The following is a 19,454-nucleotide window of genomic DNA, read 5'->3' as shown; positions in this document are numbered from 1 at the left end:
GGAGCCGGCGCGGCCCCGCCCACTCGCGGCGAGACCGACCAATGGCTGGCGAGGGGCGGGGCCGCTCCCGCCGCGTGGCGCCCGGGCCACGCCCCTGGCTGGAACAGCCACCGCGCAGGCGCCGCCCCGCCCACCCGGGCAGTGTCCGGCCGGGGATGGCGGCGGGGGCGGTGGGAGCGGCGGGGCCGGGCCGTGACACCCGGCCTGCCACAGCTGCACCCACAGCGCGCTCGGATTGCACAGTGCTCCCCTCAGTGCGCTGCTGATTTTCTTCACAGTGGCTGGTACGGGGCTGTGTTTTGTGCTGAACACAGGGCTGATGCTATAGAGATGTTTCTGTCATTGACAGCCAAGGCCTTTTCTTATTTTTGTTCTGCCAGGCTGGTGGGGAGGCTGGGAGGGGACACAGCAGGGACAGGTGACCCAAAGTGACCTAAGGGACATTCCAGACCACAGAACACGGTGCTCAGTTTATAAGGCAGTGGAAGGAGGAGGAAGGGGAGGACGTTTGCAGTGATGGTGTTTGTCTGCCCCAATCACCGCCAGGTGTGGGGCCCTGCTGTCCTGGGGATGGCTGAACACCCACCTGCCCATGGGAAGCAGGGAATCCATCCCTTGCTTTGCTTTGTGCGCGGCTTCTGCTTCCCCTACGGAACTGCCTTTATCTCAGCTCGTGAGTTCTCTCCCTTTACCCTTCCCATTCTCTCCCTGATGCTGCTGGTGGGGAAATGAGAGTGGCTGAGTGGGGCTTGGCTGCTGGATGGGGTTGAGCCACGACACCCAGACAGCACCGGGTGTATTGCTGATAAATAACATAAATAATGCATCTGTGCCCGCGCACATCAATGCAGGACTTCATTCCCTGCTCTTTTCCATCCCGGGGCCCGGCAGGAGCTGCCCGGTGCTGAGCGCTGTGTCCAGCCGTGTTTAACCAAATTCTGCCCTTAAAGAATCGCGGGGCTTCCTTGTGGTGCTGAACCTCTCCATGTGCTGAACCCCGGGCTTTAACTCCACCCCTCTCATTCCAGGCGTGCGCGGAGGGCAGTGCAATGGCTCTCACGGTAAAAGAATGCCTGGAGCTGCAGCTGCTGGAAGTGGAAATGCTCCTTTCGATGTTTCCCAAAAGAGGGGAATTCAGTCTGGATGCGGACGCCGTGCCCAGCATCCAGCGCTACCTGAGGAATGCAGACGGAGCGCTGCCCCCGCAGCTGGAATACCGCATCGCTCTCGATGTAGGGGAGGCGAAGGTGAGAGCTGCAAGGAGGTTTGTTCATGGGTGGTGGTGTCTTTACTCCTGCACACGCTTGAAAATTCTGCCTGGAAAAAGGAGGTTAAAAAGCCATCGTGTTTTTGTTTGCTGTTGAAAAGTCAAGAGTAAGAGAAAATCTCGGCTGCTGCTAATATCTGCATTGGAAATACAGTAATGCAAATATAGCCCCCAATAGCAAAATGCAATTATGAGGAGTCACATGAACACAAAAACAAAACCAGCCTATGAGCAGAGAAACCAAACTTGCAGTATAGGGAGTTACAACAGTTTAACTGATTGAACTAATTGATGTAAATACTTGTACAGAGAAGACAGGTCTGGGTGCATACTAATTCAGTGACTAGAAATTGAGATCAGACAAACTCAGCCTAAAAACCATTTTTCATGGAACTAAGGTAATCCAACATTACAACAATTTACTGGGTAATGAGATGGCCTCATGATTTTTTTGAAACTTTAGGTATAAGCTTAGGTATCTTTCTAAAATGCACCCTTTCACCAACCTTCAGGGAGAAGTTTTATGAACCATGTAGGGAGGGCTTGTGTAGGAGTAGTGGGTTTTTTTCCACAGCAGATTGTCAAGGAACTTGGAAAGATAATTAGTCATTTCATGATTCACTTCTCTCTGCAGGACTAGTCATATGACTGTACAGTGTAGTGAGTACCCCCTAATAGTCTACAGGAGCTTGAAGCACTGAGGACACATAAATCCTCTTCTACTCTTGGACTAGAGGCAGGGTTCAGCTGCCAAAGAGCTGCTCTGTTTGAAGGCACTGTAGGAATAATCAAGAGAAATTCAACAGCCCACTGTTCATAAGAGATCAGATAAAATAATCTGGAGGTCTCCCTGACCTGAAACGTGCATAAATCTTTTAATCCCCTATAATCCTAATTCCTCTTTACAGTGAATACTTGCTTAAAATAATGTAATGCACAGAAGCATTGAATGGTTTGGGTTGGGAGCAATCTTAAAGATAAAATATTTCCAACACTTCTGCCACGTGTCTCTATATACAGTAGGTACAATCACATACACCATTTCATGTAACTCTTGGCCTTTTTTTTCCAGCAGCTGGGCGGAGTTCATTAGTCATGGGCTAATGGGTAATGGTAAGGGATGAGATTCTCAAAAGCCCTTGACTCCAGCAGTTCATTGCTGTGGCAACACTGAGGTAGAAATATCCCTCAAGGGTAACTGTGTATCTTCTCCCAATCCATAGCATGCCTGGATATCATGGGAAGCCTTGTGAAAGTGACAGTATGATGCAACAGAAGAAAAGGAACAAACAACAGGTTATTTGGACAAAAGGGAAGTGGGAAATAATTCCAGTCAGTAGGATGCTGCAATCTTAATTACATCACCTCATAATCTGCCTCTGACAGGGAAGAAGAATCTAGCACGTCTTCAGTAGCTGCAGAATTAATTTTCTCTGTGTGTGTGTCTTCTGTTCTTAAGGTAAAGGTGGAATTGCAGGTTCTCCTTCCTCATATGTACCCTCAGGTGGCTCCTCAGCTCTTTGCCAGATCAGATGCTCTGCACAGACAGCAACAGCTGCAGCTCAATACTCTTCTGGCATCTCACATCAGCTCTCTGGATTCAGGGGATCTGTGTGTGTGTGAGGCTGTGCAGTGGGTGAAGGACAACAGCCTGACTTTCTTGGAAAACAGTAAGGGCTCGTCTGAGTGTGCTTCTAAAGAAGTCAGGGTCAAGGAAATGCTGCATCGCATGTGGATCTACAGCCATCACATATACAGGCAGGAACTGAGGAAAAAGATTTTTGACTCTGCAAAGAAGTTAAATCTGACTGGCTTCTGCCTGACTGGGAAACCTGGTGTCATCTGTGTGGAGGGACTCCAAGAAAACTGTGAAGAGTTCTGGCGTGTTATTAGATATCCCAACTGGAAGCATATTTCATGCAAGCATGTGGAGAATATAGAAACAGAGGGAAGCATTGATAATCTTCGCCTCTTTCACAGTTTTGAAGACCTGCAGTTTCAGGCACATGGTGATTATGGCCTGAGGAATGACTATCACATGGATCTTGGCCAGTTTCTAGAATTCCTGAAACAGCATCAAAGTGGACACATTTTTCAGATTTTATTTGGTGTTGAAGGCAAACTTTCAGACAATTGAGAGAAACTGTTTTTATAAACAGTTCTAATTCGGGAGAGCAATATTTTTCCTTACAGCTGCTGTGAAAAGAGGAACTTTAACATCTGAGATGAATGGTTCAAGTAGTTAATCTCAGCTTTTGTGCTGAACTGACACATGTTTTTGATACGTGTTCACAGATTTTCTAAGACTCAAAAACTGACATTTGTCTCTGTGAGCCATGCCTCAGAGCACTTGCAAGGTGAGAAACATTCCACAGTGTGTTAAGAAATATACACTTCTGTCTCCTCATCTGTGCTGTGCTGTGTGAATTTCTTCCCATCTCATCTAAACCTACTCTGTTTAAAACATTCCCCCCTTATCCTGCCCTTTCCAGCCCTTTTGTAAAAACATCCATTTCCAGCCTTCTTGTAGGCTCCCTTCAGGTACTGGAAAGTGCTATAAGGTCTGGTCAAAGCCTTCTCTTCTCCAGGCTGAACATAGGAGAGATGCTCCAGCCCTCTGATCACTTCTTGTGACCTTCCTCTGGACTTGCTCCAGCAGGTCCATGTTCCTTTTATGTTCATGTCGCAGAGCTGGATGCAGTGGTCCATTTGAGGTCTCTCAAAAGTAGTAGAGGGTGAGAATCACCTCCCTCAGCCTGCTGGTCATGCTGCTTTTGATGCAACCTAGGATACAGCTGGCTTTCTTGGCCTCAAGTGCACATCACTGGCTCATGTTGAGCTTCTTGTCTACCTGTACCAAGTCCCTCTCCTCAGGGCTGCTCTCAACCCATTCTCCACCCAGTCTGTGCTTGTGCTTGGGATTGCCCTGATTGCCAGGGGAAGGACCTTGCACTCAGCCTTGAACGCGATGTGGCTTGCACAGACCCACCTGTCCAGGTCCTGCTGGATAACATCCCTTCACTGCAGTGTGTTGACTGCTCCATCATCAGCAAACCTGCTGAGAGTGTGCTCAGTGCCATGTCCATGTCACTGACAAAGATGTTAATTCCAACCCCTGAGGAATGTCACTCTCGCTGGTCTCCACTTGGACATCGAGCTATTGACCAGAACTCTTTGCAGCCAGCCACCCTTACCCACCAAATGGTTCATCCATCAAATCCATGTCTCTTCAATTTAGTGCCAAACTGTCTGCCTGGTTATGTTAATAACCATTTATCATGTGTTCAGTTCATGGCATTTTATGTGTACACTGTTAGGCCAAACACTTTGGGAATGAAAATGGGTCAGATGAGACAGAGTTTAGTTTTTCCCCCTACATTACATAAAAATGTAAAATACAGAAAATAGGGAAAAAACCCTATATATATATTTAATATTACATAAAACTACAAATCATTTGAAGAATCCTTTCTATGTCGAATTAGTATAGGGAGAATTTTCCAGCAGCTTGTAAGAGGCGGTGCTGTTAATGGTTCACTGGGCAGCGTTTTCCTGCAGGGAAGCGTGCTGAGTGCAGATGTGGATAGTGAGTGTTCCAGTTTGTAATGCAGGATCATATTTAAAGGTCATCAGTATAGTATATAATTGAAGAACACTGCTGAAAAGTCCCCAGCAGCTGTGCCTTGAAGGACCCCCAGCCCAGCACCTCCCAGTCTGTGCCTGAGTGCCTTAATGTGAAAATGGGTGCCAAGCAATAAAAGACTCACTGCTGAGCTGCAGAGGTCTGGCTGATGGACTCCAACACCCAGGCACTCAACAGCAGCTGTTCAAAGACTCAGCACACTCAGCTGATGACAACATAAATTATAGATACTATTTTATTTCAAGTGAAACACAAGAAAATGTTTTAATACCCTTTCACAACAGCAATACATTGAAATGCAGAGGATGGCATTGAAATGCAGAGTGTTTCTGGTTGCTCAGAGTATGATTAATGCCTTTTCCTTCACTGTGGTAAGAGTACTGTTTGTGTGATCAGAACTTCTGCCAAAAGCACAGTGAGGCAAAAATGTTGACATGCTCCCATTAGGCAGTGAGAGAGAAAGTAACTCTCTCAATTTAGGATCTGTGATCTGCAGCTGTGACAGAGTTGAGGGGCTAGACAAATAAAATTAATATTTGGTTTTTCTAGAGAAAATCTGTCTGGTAAAGATTAGAGAGAAAGAGATAGTAGAAAAAAATGTTCAAGTAACCTCTGTTTCCAGAACCATCCAAAAAATATATTAAATTTTTCTTGGAGTGGTAGCTGTTTAACAACTAATAATTCCTCAAAGTCTATTCCTGGCATTTTGATACTCCCCTTTTGTCAAGAACATGGAGTTCAAGAAATTAGGCCAAACATTGGATCAGAACAGGGGAAATGAAATCCTTGATCTTACACAGGATATTACCTTAGCTAATGTTAAATGTTAATGTTGTTAAATGTTGTTGTTAGTAATGTTAAAATGTTCTAATTAGATGTGACCAAAAGGTTCTGCAGGTTTGGTTCTTTTCGAAAATTTTCATTTCCTAACTCCTCACAAGAGTGACCAATAAAGGTTTTCTCTGGAATGAAATATTCTAACCTTATAGTTGTTTAAACTTTGGCGTTTTTTTTCTAAATAACAGGTTCACAAATTATGCAAATTACACTGTAATGGATAAAAATATCAAATGTATTTCTTAAGTGCCCATTTATCTGCTTAAGTTCCCACCGATGTTTGTGACAAAACTCTTGACTCAAGATACAACTACTTTTTTCAAAAAGATCTGTCAAACTGTAGTGTAAGAGATCTCAATTAAAATACCAATCAAAATAACCAAACACAGATATATTTCTCAGATTAATCTTTATTTTCTGGTGTATAATTGACGATTTCTTGATGTGAGTTTCTAACCAACTACTATGAATTAGAAAAAGTTTTCTGCATCTTAAAAAATTAGCTATTCTTAGGCTTCCTAGGCAGAAACAACCTTCATATTTTAATGGTTTTTAACTGCAGCTGATTTGTTCATTCTTCATTAAATATTTACAGTTTCACTTTCATGGCCTCTTCAGGCCAGGTGTAGGAGTCAGCCACAAAGCTGTTGTAATCAGTGCTGTACACCTGAGAGCGGATGAAGGCTTCGAGGTCCTTGGGCTGAGGATAGGTGGAGGCAGTGTTATTCCTGTAGGCTTCTTCTGCGATCTGGAAAGATGCATTAAAATCCTAATTATTGCTGATGAACTATCTGAGTACACTCAGCAGGATTTAAAAGTGGGACTTAGTTCAAAAGCAAGACGAGACTTCACCCTCTCGGGTGCTGGCAGTCACCTGTGTTCACCAGGTTAGTACCCCATGAATAAGGCTACAACAGGATGATGTTTGTGTTTGGATACTTTTGAACAGGATTACATATTCAGACTGTTACAAATACAGTGCTCCTCTTAGCACAGCAGTGTCTTAGCTTTTACTGTGCAGTGGTGGATAAATATTCCACAAGCCCTAAGCACTGAGATACAATTCCTGCTTTTGTCTCATCACTTTATCTTGGTTTACCATCTTCCCAAAGCACTGGAAGAAAAGCGTGATTTGTTCAAAGCTTCCATATTAGAGAAGTTTAGTATTTGCCATAGCTTGATAATATACTTCAAAAAAGTAAACTGATGGGAAAAAAGTAGTCCTACACAGTGCACAGGATGGCTGGGGGAAATACAAGTATTTGCTTGCTCTTTCCTCACCCAGACCGCATCTAAGTGAATCAATTATGCATCACAAATACAGCTGCAACAAAAATTACATTTAGAAGGGGTTGGAGCTCTCTCAACACATCAAAGTAGCCTCACATCTGAAGATCACCTACTTGAGAAACAAGTATCTTCAGACTGGACATTCTTCTGAAACAAAGGAAGTCTGGCAAACAGGTTGTATGCAGCAGCACTGTGAAAAGATCTGCTGGAAACTATCTGGCAAATACTCTAATGCTCCTCCTTTGAATAAAAGGGAGTTCTCTTCTTCCTGCTTTCCTTAGCTCTCTTTAAAACATAAATGTTGTAGTTTTGTGAGAAGCTGAGAACTCAAGTCACCTTTTAAAGACTTCTTTTCTAGGATTAATCTGAATCCCAACTCAATCTGAATGAGAAGCACTTCGGGTGTTTATGTAGATATATCTTCAGGTCTGTGCACATAATTATTGTGGTTGAATAAGGTCTGAATTCATATCCAATGCCTGGTATTCCAAAATGTTTTGATAGTGTTTCTCTTCTGGAAAAGGCAGAGGCCATTGCTAAGCCTCTTGGGTTGGGTTGCATGAGCCAGAGTAAGTATTTGCAGGAATAAAGTTTCAACAGAGAACAGGCAGAAAGAATCATTTGGTAACATTTTCCCTATTTTACGTTTTTTCTAACACGCACAAATAGAGGAGGAACGTCTATCATTGTGTTTCTGCCAAACACAGAGCCAGTTGGACTTTGCCTGAGGAATTTAAGTAATATTTTCGCATCTACAGAACTACTTGCCTAAGAAGACATGAACTTTGGGAAGGAATTTTCTTTTCTTAAACATCAGAATGAGTGAAGCGATGGAAACTGTTTCAAATATGAGGGCTCCTTGTTATTCTTTCAAAAGCATATGAAGTGGAATTACTCACAGTAAGGTGACAGAGAAAACAGTCATTGTAGAAGGAAAGGTCACAGAAGACAAGCAACAAGTTGAAACTGATAACCATGAAGAGCCAAAAGCCCTTCAGTTATGCAGCTGGCATGACTGTGGTGGACAGCCGAGTCTGTGCACGTACACAGAACTGTGTAGTTCCACAGCTCTCCTTGTATTTGCATTGTTTTTTCTTTTGTGAATTTAAAATTTAATTTTGAAACTGCTGCATGTCCAATATCAAGTGATGTAAACCAACTTGTGTGAAGGTGTGTTAGGTAATAAAATCAAACTACGTAGAGCTGGTGGGAAGACAAAAAGCCACCAAAGGCTGAAATGACTTACCCTCACAGCAATTTTCAGTGACACGTCCTGAATGGTGACTAATGGAGGGTAGAGGCGACCTTCCTGTAAATTCTCATCTGTAACTTGCTGTGCTATAACCTGAAATAACAAACATGTTTAACTTGACACACAGATGCAGCTGTAGCTTGATTAGATGGTGATACTGTCTTTAGCAAAGAAATTTTTCTGCTTTGACAAATCACACAGATACTGCATTTTTTAGAACCACCTTTGCCATTAGGAGAAGCTACACAAGAATTAGAAATGTAGGGAGTTAGGCCTTTTTCTCACTCAGACAATAAAAGCTAAGTCTTGAGTAAGTCTATGACACATATAAACTACCAATAGTTCATTGTGAGATATAAATTCCAGCCAAAAACTGAAGTTGGGTCAAAGACTTCTAAAATATAAAAAAAGCACCTTTGTAAAATGCTCTGAATGAAATTACTGGCAGCTGGTATTTCTGCTATCATTAGCTACAATTTGTTGGTCTTTTGGGGACTCTGGGATCACTTTCAGGGTGATCCAGATGTGGATAGGAGGAAAAGCCATGTATGACACACCAAGAAGTTCTGAAAACACCAGGCAAGTCCAGGAAATACTGAGACTTGCAGCTGATAACAAAGCCCAAAGAGAAAGCAAGAAGTGCACTTTTGAGGGAATATTTTAGGAAAATACTTGAAACAAAGCACAAACAAAACTTCCTGCAGTTCCTGTCACATGTGGGTAATAGGACCCTGTACATACGGTTGTAAACATCTAGGACTGCATCAGAACAGGTGTCTGGATGCATCCCTTCCAGCAGAAGTAGGTAAATTGTTTGAACTAAAGGAGCTCTAGGTTCAAAAGAACTCAGTGTTCTCTTGTGCAGTCTAACCAGAATGTTGGTAGCTGTCTTAAGTTTTTCCATTTGGAGTTAAAATGCTGACAAGAGCAATAGACAAGTGAAGAAAAAGTATTTGTTTACATTTAAACCTGATCTTGAGAAATACAGCAGAGAAAAACCCTCTAGGGGGAGCTAAGAGAATGTAAAATCAAGTTACTGCTCTCCATATCAGCAACCAAGTTATTTCAAAATGATGCACAGCTCTTTGATGTGCATCTGAATTTAAGGAGGCACTTAAAATGTGAGGACCCTGATGTTGACAGCTTAAGAGGGCTCTGCAGGGAAGATGAAAACTGAAGAAATCAACAGCCAGTTGCTCTTACTGGAATGAATCACTGAAAATTAAAGGTTCAGGAGTGAAGTACTCCTCTTTTGTGATTCTGTTTTTGATAGAAGGCAAGCCACTAAATACTTGGGCAGCACTCAAAGTGGGAGAGGTAGCAAGATCAACTGTGTAGATGCCATGCTGTTCCTTCAGATACATTCCTGTAGCAGCACTGAAAATTATGCAAAAACACAAACACAAGCATTTCCGAAGAGAACAACATCCTCTTCATGTGGTGTATGAAAAGCATTCCTTGAGAACATCAGGTAAGTGGCAGGGGAAAAAATGATGAATCAACATTTGAGATTACTGAGAAAATAATGTATAAATAATGTACAAACATGTTATAAAAGCCACTAGGCTCATTTATGAAGGAAAAATTCATACAGGGATAAAACATCCAGCATAAGAAGGCCATATAGTAAATGTTGCCAGAATCTGAGAAGCCATTTCAGCATTGCTCTGTATTTCTCTTATTTATCCTCTTTCCCTCAGCTTCTGTTAGTGATTGCTTGCATAGGAAGATACCAAGATGTTTGGACCCTAGGTCCAACCCAGTATGGCTATTTTAATGTTTTAAATATTAATTAATTTTTAAATAATGAATTAATTTTTTAATAGAAAAATTAGCGAAGAGTTATTGCAGAACCTAAATGACAGGCAACCACGACAAAATGGCATAAAGCAAGTAGGGGACATCTTGGTTTTTGGAGGACATATTCTCCCTAATAAGAAGATTTTGTAGGATTATTTCTGAACTAAACATCAGGTCACACATGCAAGATTATTTTATTAGTTCATAAATATCTGCCTCTTTTGTCATGTTTAGTAGGACCTAAAAGAATAGGCAGCATCCCTTGTCATGACAGAACAACTGCCCACAGTTAAGAAGTATTACAGCTTACAGTACCTTAGATTTATCATCCAAACTCAAAGTTACACTCTATTTTACTTGACAGGAAGAAAAGAACATTGAAAGCAAAATCTGTTCTAGTTATAATAACTACTTCTTTGTGACTTCAATCAGATTTAATTGGAGAGGTGGCAAAGCAAGAAGCAGGAGGTGCAGGCATGCAGCTTGGGCTGTTTACTTTTTATAATTTCTTTTTTTCAGGTAAACTACCTTGGCAATCTAAGAAGGTCCCTCTACCCAAAATGCATGGGTTTGGTTCTCTAAATTTTGCAGCATCTTGGATGCTTCCATTTCAAATGAGGAATACTAAGAATTATTCTAAAACCTCCATGAAACTATTTTGATTTTATCCTTCCATTAAAAAAGCCAAGAAAACAAAACAAAAAGAGCACTTCTGCTTTTGCTTTGCAGTGTAATTATTCAGCTAAGGGCCTACACAGCCCTGCCAGCCTTCACACCCCTGACACCTCTTCTGGCAGACTCCTCTGGCACCCATCAGCTCAGCACACCCAAGCTCCACAGCCCCTCACACGTAAGGAGACCAGATGTGAAAGCCCTGAGCTGGGAGCAGAAAGGGGAGCAGCCACCCAGGGATCCTGCCACCAACAGAACTTTCTATGCAAGGCAAAAACCACATTTTTATATGTCAAACTATTCTAGAGATTTTAGTAGGGGAAGGCAACTGTATAGCAAAACCTGTACCAAAGAGTCAGGAAAAAATTTCTACCTCAAGTGGGAATTTAAAAGCTTCCTCACAATTTCTGATACTATTTTATATCCCTGACCATTACATTTCTTTGTTCAGACCTGATTTTTTTCTGACTTCATACTGTCCCATGAAACCCAATTCAATCCACAATGTGCCACCTTTTGTCATCAGCTCTCACTATATAGGAACCATTTCACACAAACCGAAATGAAGCCACTTCTACAATGATGTAAGGCAGCTCTAACACAGCAGTTTAAACCAGGAAGTGAGGATCACCATATCCAACTGAAATTACAGGGGAGGATTTAAAGGGAAGATATAATTATCCAAAGGCTTAGGAGATGGATCATTGCCCTTCTATAATGGGTAAAGCCAGTGGAGACAGGCTGGGCTTTTTACTAATTTTAAAGATGCAAATTGTGAATGTCTTTCTTAGAGAGGGCAGGCTGTTAGCAAACCTCTTTAAAGATGCCATAGCATGCACCTTAAAAATCCTCTGAAAGACCAGCAGGGACAGCATGCAAGTGCCTGCCCCTAAAGAAAGCTTTGTATGATAAACTGCCAGTCATAGGATCACACTGCCTATCAGCTGCCCTTGAGTGATAGCCAAGGACTCCTTTCTTCCCTTTAAACCATGAAGAGCTAAGAAGGAGCAAGAATCTGAATGAAATATTCCTTAGAGAAGCGCAGGAGCTGAATAAAGCATTCACACATCTGCTAATTGGTGCAGCTTTTTTCCCCCTCTTTTTTAATTGTTCCTTAATTCTAATGTTCCAGTTTATGCTTGGAGGCCTCCTTAGCATATGTATTCCCAAGTGTGCTTATACAGCTTCTTGGAAGAGAAGAACACTGCACTTTGATGAAGTGCTGTGGATTGTAACTGGTATGAACTGGACTGGGCAGAAATTTCCCCCAGAAGTGAGCCTGGGTCAGTTGGAGTTAACATGGTAAACTGAGGGTAGCCTTCTTCCTTACTTCCATATCCTTTAAAAAACCCCAAAGTATCAGGCTTTCAATTACTTTGCATGGACATGGTCAGACTAACATGCATTGCCCAGGGCTTTCTAATTCAAACTCATACACTTTTTGTAAGTAAAACACACACACACACACACACACACACACACACGCACACACACGCACACACACACACGCGTGCGCGCACACACGTCACCCCAAAGCTATTAACATCAATAATAATAATTCCTATCAATCTAAAATCAAACCTATGGGCCTGTGCATGCAAACTGTACATATGTATGTCTACCTGTGGTAACACAGCACTGAAATCTTTCTTTTCTTCCTTCCCAACAGAAGGTAAAGTTTAGGTCAGGTGACCCTAGGCCAAGTGTTAACTTTTTAAAAATTACTTGTTCAAATACAATTTATAAAGAACAATAAACCTTGCAAATAAAGACCTTACACAGAAAGCAGTACTTTTCCCATTTTAAAGTTCAGCTCTTCCTGTTTAATTGCTCATTAATAGTAAGTCACTAAGTTAAGGAATTTAAATAATTTTGAATACAGTACCTCAGCAGTCGTGAGGAATACATCCTCGTCAATATGTCTCATTCCACATGAAATAACACCAAGGGCAACTCCTGGGAACACATAGGAATTGTTACCCTGTCCAGGATAGAGTGTTTTTCCACTTGGAAGAGTGACAGGACCAAAAGGACTTCCACTGGCAAAAATCCCACGTCCCTAAATTGTAAGAAAAAGAAAGCGTATTAATTGAGAGACTGCTGTTGAAATACTTCTCACATCCTTTTAAATATCCACCACTGTGGAAGCTGGGTTGCTTCTATTTAGCATCTCTTCTGAGAGGGTGTTAGAGCTATTTGCCTGAGTATGTCTCAAGGACATCAGGAGCTGATTACTGGTAATTCTCTGTGCCTGTTTAATCCTATCTGTGCAATTTAGAAGGAGGGAAACTGAAACCATTGTCATTATTCACTTTGTGCATCCATGCCAGAAGAAGCTCCATGGGAGCTGTACATGGGAAGTACAGAGTTGTAAAACCCAAAGTGGGCAATACTGCTATGGTAGCAAAGGTGATGCTACTGGACTTTTTTCCAATAGCAAAGCACCCAAAAAAAGACAACTAAATGTCACACTTTTGGTTGGGGTGATTTCTGAGGAGCTGTGGGCAGACAGAGCTCTCTTTTCTTCACAGTTCCCCACTTCAGGCCCTTGAGCCCATTCCGCAGCTCAAGAGAGGTGCAAACAACAGCACAAGTCAGTTTGAAGGCTCCTCTGCCAGGACCTTGGGGGTCCCCTCTTTGTAGCATACAGAGTAGGGTGAGGACACCAACTCAGGCACCTGCCTGTACTGAAAAACCATTAGAATGTTTCCCAGCAGATTTTTGGGTAATGCCAGGTAGGACTGGGGCTGGCAGGGCCCAGGAATCATGCCCAGACTGGTGCAGGTAGGCAGGAGGGAAGAGCCAGTCTGTCTGGGGGAATGAAGGGAATTTAGCTATATGGGTACCAGTTACACTGAAGACAAGAGATGTGCGTCTCAGTTCAGGCTGCAGTTCATGTGGGAGTGACACTGCACAACCTCCCTGTCTGCAGCCCAAAGGCCGCTGGCTTCTGCCTCTCTGAGGAGGGAGCACCCTCAAATTTAAGCAGTGAATTTAGCTGGAGAAGAAAAGCCAGCCTTTATTTATGCTAGCACTGCTAAAGTGATAAATATCACTGTTAAATACTTCAGAGGCACTTTGTATCAGAAATATCTCTGCCTGTTTTAGAGAACTGGAAACTGATATGCACTATAGTGCATTTTAAAATAGGCCACTGTTGCTGTTCATCTCTTCAGAAGAATATTGTTTTGTTTGGTGTCATGCACTGTAATCCTGGCCTGCTTATTATATGTTTTGGTGACAGATCAAATACTTCAGAGTGTCTTTTGCTCTGTTTGCTGCATGTGGTTACCCACTACAAGAAACCCTTCATGTAGGTTGATTCCCTGGCTCCTGCTCTGTGCTGTAATTACATCTCTGCTGTGGAGAACGGACATGCTAAATTTGTCTTTTAAACACTGAGAAACTGTCATTCAGAATGCCCTGCATTTGACAAGAAATCCAAATACACCCACTATAAAACACATACAGTCAGGTACACATACATTTTAAATTCTAGGTTGAATTACAGGATAATGTGTTTATCAGTATTTTTATAATAAACAAACAAGCACAGTTCTCTTAATTTTTACCTATGTTTATGTAACAGAAAACTTTGTAAGAAGAGTCAATTAATACAGAATGATTTTAAAGATTCTGTTTCATGTACTGAAGTATTTTCTTACCCTAAAGAGTATTCATGAAATCTCAAATGAAAAGCATGCCCCAGTGCGAAAACCCAGTTTTCAGGCACTGTTCAAGGCGCCACAAATGTGGTTTTCTTTTTCAGTCCCAGATGGTATTTGCCAGGACCAGAGAGTGCTAACATGTGGCTATCTCTCAGAAAAGCTCACATTTTAACCAGCCGAGAAAGACTGGAGGTCTTACTTGACGATTTCCACAAGAGTCTTTATTTCATACGAAGGGTGGTCAAGCAGGGATTCTCTCACCAAACAAAGGGCAGACAGCTATATTTATAGGTTCAGGGAGGATTCAAACTACAACCAATAAAAGTTTATACAAAGAACAGCATCCAATCTAAGTGAGAAGTTCTGAAGGTAAACGGACCAATTAAACATCCTAATTTCTAACCAATTATCTTCCGAAGTGTTAGGAGAGTGACCAAATTCTGAAGGAATTTGGCTCAACCTTGGTATCTAGGATACTTTATCTATTATAGCAAATTCCAGGGGCCAGGGGAAGAAGGCTTTGGAGGATTGTATCATCCACACCACTGTATGTATATATTACACAAAATGGTACAGTTCAAAACCAGACATAATGCTTTAATGATTAATGGTGACTGATGCTTTGGTTATAGTAAAGATTATGAATGTTGCCTACACCAATAAAAATATGAAATGTTTTTATGAGAGTACAAGCATGAAGTGAATTCTATGAAATTGTCTTGATAAAATGCGAAAAATCTGTTACTTAATTTAACTCATTTTATCTCTGTACAGAGATATGATTAGTACCTGCTACTCCACCCTTTGTCCTCTTCCCTCTTAAAATTTATTTTTAAATTTACTTTTCATGACTTATACTGGAAAGATGTTAATCTTTGCTTACCTCTGTGTATTTGTAGCACTGCTCAGCAGTGCATTCTGCTTTACTGGTGGGATTGCTGAGAGCAAAAATTATAGGACGTTTGTTTTGAGCAGCCATATCCTGAAGAATTTGTGTAGTAAAAGCACCACCAATTGCAGCAACTCCTAAAGGAGAAAAATACACACATAACAAGTAGACAAATTAGATCAGTTCAAAGTAAGACATGCATGTCACTTGTAAAAGAACAGAGCTCCTTTTTCTGTCTTCTTCTTTCAAATGGAGTTCAGCCTTTTTCCTAACATGTAACTGAAATAAAGTTTTGTATAAAAGATTTTGCAATAGTGAAACTTCAGTATTATCCCTAGCATAAGGTAGAACCTATTAACTCATGGATGATCTGATGAATTTCTCCTTTCCCTTTTCTCAGGCCCTTTGTGTAAGATAAAAATGTTACCACCTAGCCTGCAGCTAGGTCCAGTATGGATTAGATAGATGCAGCTCTGGGTCCTAAAGTTTTGTGCAACAGACTGGATAGTTTCTCCCAAATCCAGTGTACAGATTGCAATTTTTTTCTGACATCATGAGTAAAATCTCTGCCTTCTACATCTGAGCTGAGCTGATAAATAATAATTTTGAGTCTAGGCCATCCCTGACAGCAACATTTTTTTTAATACACACCTTTTCATTGCACCAGAGATGCTTTTCTATTCCCTGTACTGTCCACACTTACAAATGCTGTTCACAGGAACTGAATGCCACTCCTGCAGGATGAAATCATCTAACTTAGATTTCACTCTGCTGCATTTCAGACTTGCAGCCAGTACTTAGATCTTGGTCCTCAGACAACTGACGACCAAAGAGGGAGGTGTGTGATGTTTTTTGAGATGACAAGTATACCTGTATTTCTGAATAATCTACAAGAGCTGGGAATTCAAGGATATCCACACCTTCAGTGAAAATAAAGAGATAAACAGATCTTGGAGTAAAACTAGGCATCTTTATTTTACCAGAGACCCCTCTCACCTGGCTTGGAGAGAAGGGAGCCTCCTTTGTCCTCAGAGACCCCAGTGCCTGACACCCTTTCTACACAGCATCTGAGTTTCAAAAGCAGGAAAAAGAGGTTGTTTTCCCTCTCTTGGAGTGGAAATGGATTAAAACCCAGACTGGGAGAGTAGAACCTGGAACTTGGGCCTTTCTCAGGTCAGTACTGTAAAGTCTCGTCACTGATGCTCAAATGAGCATCCTGACAGTGCCCAGTCTAACAGGACAGTTTGGGATCTGCCTGAGGTGAGCACAAAGTCCTTGGGGGGGAGGTGGAAGGGGCCCTCACTGCCCAGAGCTGGCTCAAAGGTCACGCTTCACCACTAACATTTCTTTAAGGCATCTCAGAGTATTTTCTGACTGATTTCATATGGAGAATGGTATCATCTGTCACATACTACTGTTTTTTTGTAACTCTGAGCTCTCTGTACTTCATTTTTTGTGAATGGACAGCGATGCCTAGATGTAAAAGCTGTGACAGACCAGCTGAGTCACTCTGTGTTTGATGAATAATTATATAAGAGCCTGTTATACCCCTTAGTTTCTGGTTAAATCTTCAGTTGCCAAGTTTAGTGTCTTCTAAAACTGCTTCTGAACAGCCAACAGTATGAATGACAACTATCTTCAGATTTAAGGTAAAACAAAATGCTTCAAAATGCTTATGGCTTTTTTTTTTTTTTAATTGCAGTTTCTTAGACTGAGTCTATCTAAATTAAGGCTTTTCCTTGAGCCATTGCAGGCAATGAAATGTGTGTAAGGATTTGCTCAGACAGAGTTAAGTAAAACAGAGGGAGGAGGACTATCAACATATATTCCCCTGGTATGACTCCTGGTACTCCAGGGAACATACTGAACGTCTAGTCACTCAAACCAAAAATCCCCAATATTAGTTTCTATTGCTGTTTCTGATGGAAGAGACTTCATTATACAGAATTGATAAGAGAAAGTGACCTTGAGGGAGAGTCACTTAGGTTTATACATAAAAAATAATTCACAAATCTTCCCTAAGCATCCACACACCTTTATCTGGATAAATATTCATGCATTCTATTCTTCTGTCCCTCTAGCTTTTTCAGCCTTGTAGTATACTAAGTAAATTCTCTGGACCACTTGGTCTCCTCTTCCAGTCATATCTTCATGTAGCACAGGAAAAGAAACACTTCATTTACCATACTGATGACCACTGGCAAAAGAGGATTTTACTGAACAAGGACCATGGGGTGTAGGCATAGTCAAAAAGGTAGCTGTTAAAACGTAGGATAATTATCACTGTGGCATTTCAGTTTTCTAGCACCTGATGAATGACTTTGCTAGCCAGATAAATTAATCTTCAAGTCTTACTTGTGTAAAAAAATACCAAGAGTATTTGCAGTTCATTCCTGAAACTGTCATTGAAATACAATAACTGAACTATAGAGAGCTGAGCAGTCCGTTATTGAGACCACAATCCTTCAGCCTTTACAAAAGAAAAAGTCTTTGTAAAATCTGCATTTTGGTCTGCATAAAGGACTGCTGGCTAAGAACCTAAATGCGAGCAAAAAAAATACTCAGATACAGCATCTTCATGTTTGCATAGCTTTACATGAGCGTAGCTCCATTTTCTCACTCTAAGTTTGAGGTTATTTGTATTACACCTTCCACATTACACCAGAAGTGATTTAGGAATCAGATGTTTAAACCCAGTCAGATTCTTTCCCCTGTAAAATGGATGGCTCAGAATGAAAGCAGTGTTACATGCTTGGATAGTTACTATTTGTTCAGTTGCTTAATAGAGTCCATTATGCACCCTATGTTTTCTGAAAACACACAAAGGTAAACTGTTCAGAGGAACTTGATCTTCCCTTCAGACAAAGCCACAGCTCCCCCTTTTTTTTTTCAACAAAGAATAAGGTCATTGCTTTAAAGTCAAAGAAATTACCTATTAGCACGGACGGTTTTATATCTCTAACAATTTCTTCTAGATTTTTCATTTCACGATGTTCGTGGGCAAAACGCTGTTTCTCATGTGTTAATGAGGCACGCCCCTGAGTGCAGAACAAGAAAAATATAGTTAAGTTTAATGGAACCTAATGTCCTGGGATAATCAGTGTACAAAGTATCTGGTTTAACACATACTATTTTCATTTCTACTTTTGCACCTATCGTATCAGACAAAGTTACACTGTGTACATGCTTAGGAAAATTAAGGACTAATCTATTTTGTCTAAGCAGTCAATAAATTCAGTAATTGTACTTTAAATTGAACATAGCCATAGAACACCACAGAATTAACATCTATTTGAGCAATTATATGAGACTTGTAACTTAGCAAAATAAAAGCAGTTTCTCCTAGCTTCTTCAGCATTGCTCTTGTCTAAAAGTACGGAGACTGTAAGTGTGAGTATTTAGACTACAGTGGAACCTACATTTTTCTTAACATTTTTCATATTTAAGTCATTCATTATTAAGAATGGAATAAAAATAATTCTAAGCAGAAGTGTGGTACACCATTTCTGCATTAACAAAATTGACTCAGCTGTGAAAAAACTTTCACCCTGATCTCTACTGGCAATTTCCATCCACTGATGCCCAACAAGGGTTCCAAAGGGAATATGATAGATGCAGGAGAAAGGGCTATAGAGTATCACTGGCATTGACTTGGGCTGCAAAGTGAGCTCAGGGTAACGTGGAGTGAAGGGTGAGAATGGGCCAGAGCTTGTGAAAATTCCGCTAGTTGCCTAAATATGCAGAGCACTGTCTGTACACAGACATCTGAAAATTTCAGCAGAAAAGTTTGAAATGAGCACACCTCCACCCCTCGTTTTAGTCTCATGCTGCAGAAAATATCACTGCAAAGGCACTTTTCAAACACAAGTCTAGAAGATGGTTCCAGCCCTTCAAACATCTTACAATTTCAGACAGAAAGATGCAGATTAAACAGATATATAGGAAAAATTGAATGTGAATGTAATTTTGACCAAATAGCCAAAACAGTTATGTATCGTTTCCCCATCCACACCTTTTACAACTGATAAAATAAACATTTCCTTAATCTTAGCAAGATTATTAAGGCTACACTGAAGTATTGAAACAGAATTAATTCCACAATTCCACCAAAGTCTACAAACTTGAAAATTTTGGCT

The 19,454-nt window shown here is 41.1% G+C and overlaps 2 protein-coding genes across 3 annotated transcripts in view; one reads left to right on the top strand and one right to left on the bottom strand.

Annotated features, from left to right (window-relative positions):
• The first annotated feature begins 191 nt into the window (after positions 1-191).
• On the top strand, positions 192-3,674 carry RWDD2A (RWD domain containing 2A). 2 transcript variants are annotated; one of them, XM_033054785.1, is made up of 3 exons: positions 192-284; positions 1,029-1,247; positions 2,727-3,674. In XM_033054785.1, exons 2-3 carry the CDS (start codon positions 1,050-1,052, stop codon positions 3,402-3,404), a joined length of 876 nt encoding a protein of 291 aa, XP_032910676.1. In that variant the 5' UTR covers positions 192-284; positions 1,029-1,049; the 3' UTR covers positions 3,405-3,674. The 2 variants fall into 2 exon arrangements, with proteins under 2 accessions (XP_032910676.1, XP_032910675.1); XM_033054784.2 differs by lacking the exon at positions 192-284 and adding an exon at positions 398-673.
• Positions 3,675-6,139: 2,465 nt separating this feature from the next.
• Positions 6,140-19,454, bottom strand: part of ME1 (malic enzyme 1) — a 158,691-nt gene continuing 145,376 nt past the window's right edge. The window contains exons 10-14 of the mRNA XM_033054780.2: positions 18,251-18,356; positions 15,313-15,455; positions 12,647-12,820; positions 8,284-8,382; positions 6,140-6,495 (exon numbers count right to left, since the gene is read on the bottom strand). Coding sequence (XP_032910671.1) covers positions 6,337-6,495; positions 8,284-8,382; positions 12,647-12,820; positions 15,313-15,455; positions 18,251-18,356 — 681 coding nt within the window. The 3' untranslated portion in view covers positions 6,140-6,336. The remainder of the gene's footprint in view (positions 6,496-8,283; positions 8,383-12,646; positions 12,821-15,312; positions 15,456-18,250; positions 18,357-19,454) is intronic.

This window comes from Catharus ustulatus, chromosome 3, assembly GCF_009819885.2.
Source record: "Catharus ustulatus isolate bCatUst1 chromosome 3, bCatUst1.pri.v2, whole genome shotgun sequence".
In the NCBI taxonomy this organism is placed as follows: Eukaryota; Metazoa; Chordata; class Aves; order Passeriformes; family Turdidae; genus Catharus; species Catharus ustulatus.
This window is presented reverse-complemented; position numbering and strand designations above follow the sequence as displayed.

Excerpts from the sequence above, each read along its gene's own strand:
- RWDD2A (XM_033054784.2), top strand. The coding sequence starts at position 593 with ATGGGAAGCAGGGAATCCATCCCTTGCTTTGCTTTGTGCGCGGCTTCT. Across the intron at positions 674-1,028 it reads AACTGCCTTTATCTCAGCTC|GCGTGCGCGGAGGGCAGTGC; the intron begins GTGAGTTCTCTC and ends CTCTCATTCCAG. Across the intron at positions 1,248-2,726 it reads TCGATGTAGGGGAGGCGAAG|GTAAAGGTGGAATTGCAGGT; the intron begins GTGAGAGCTGCA and ends TCTGTTCTTAAG.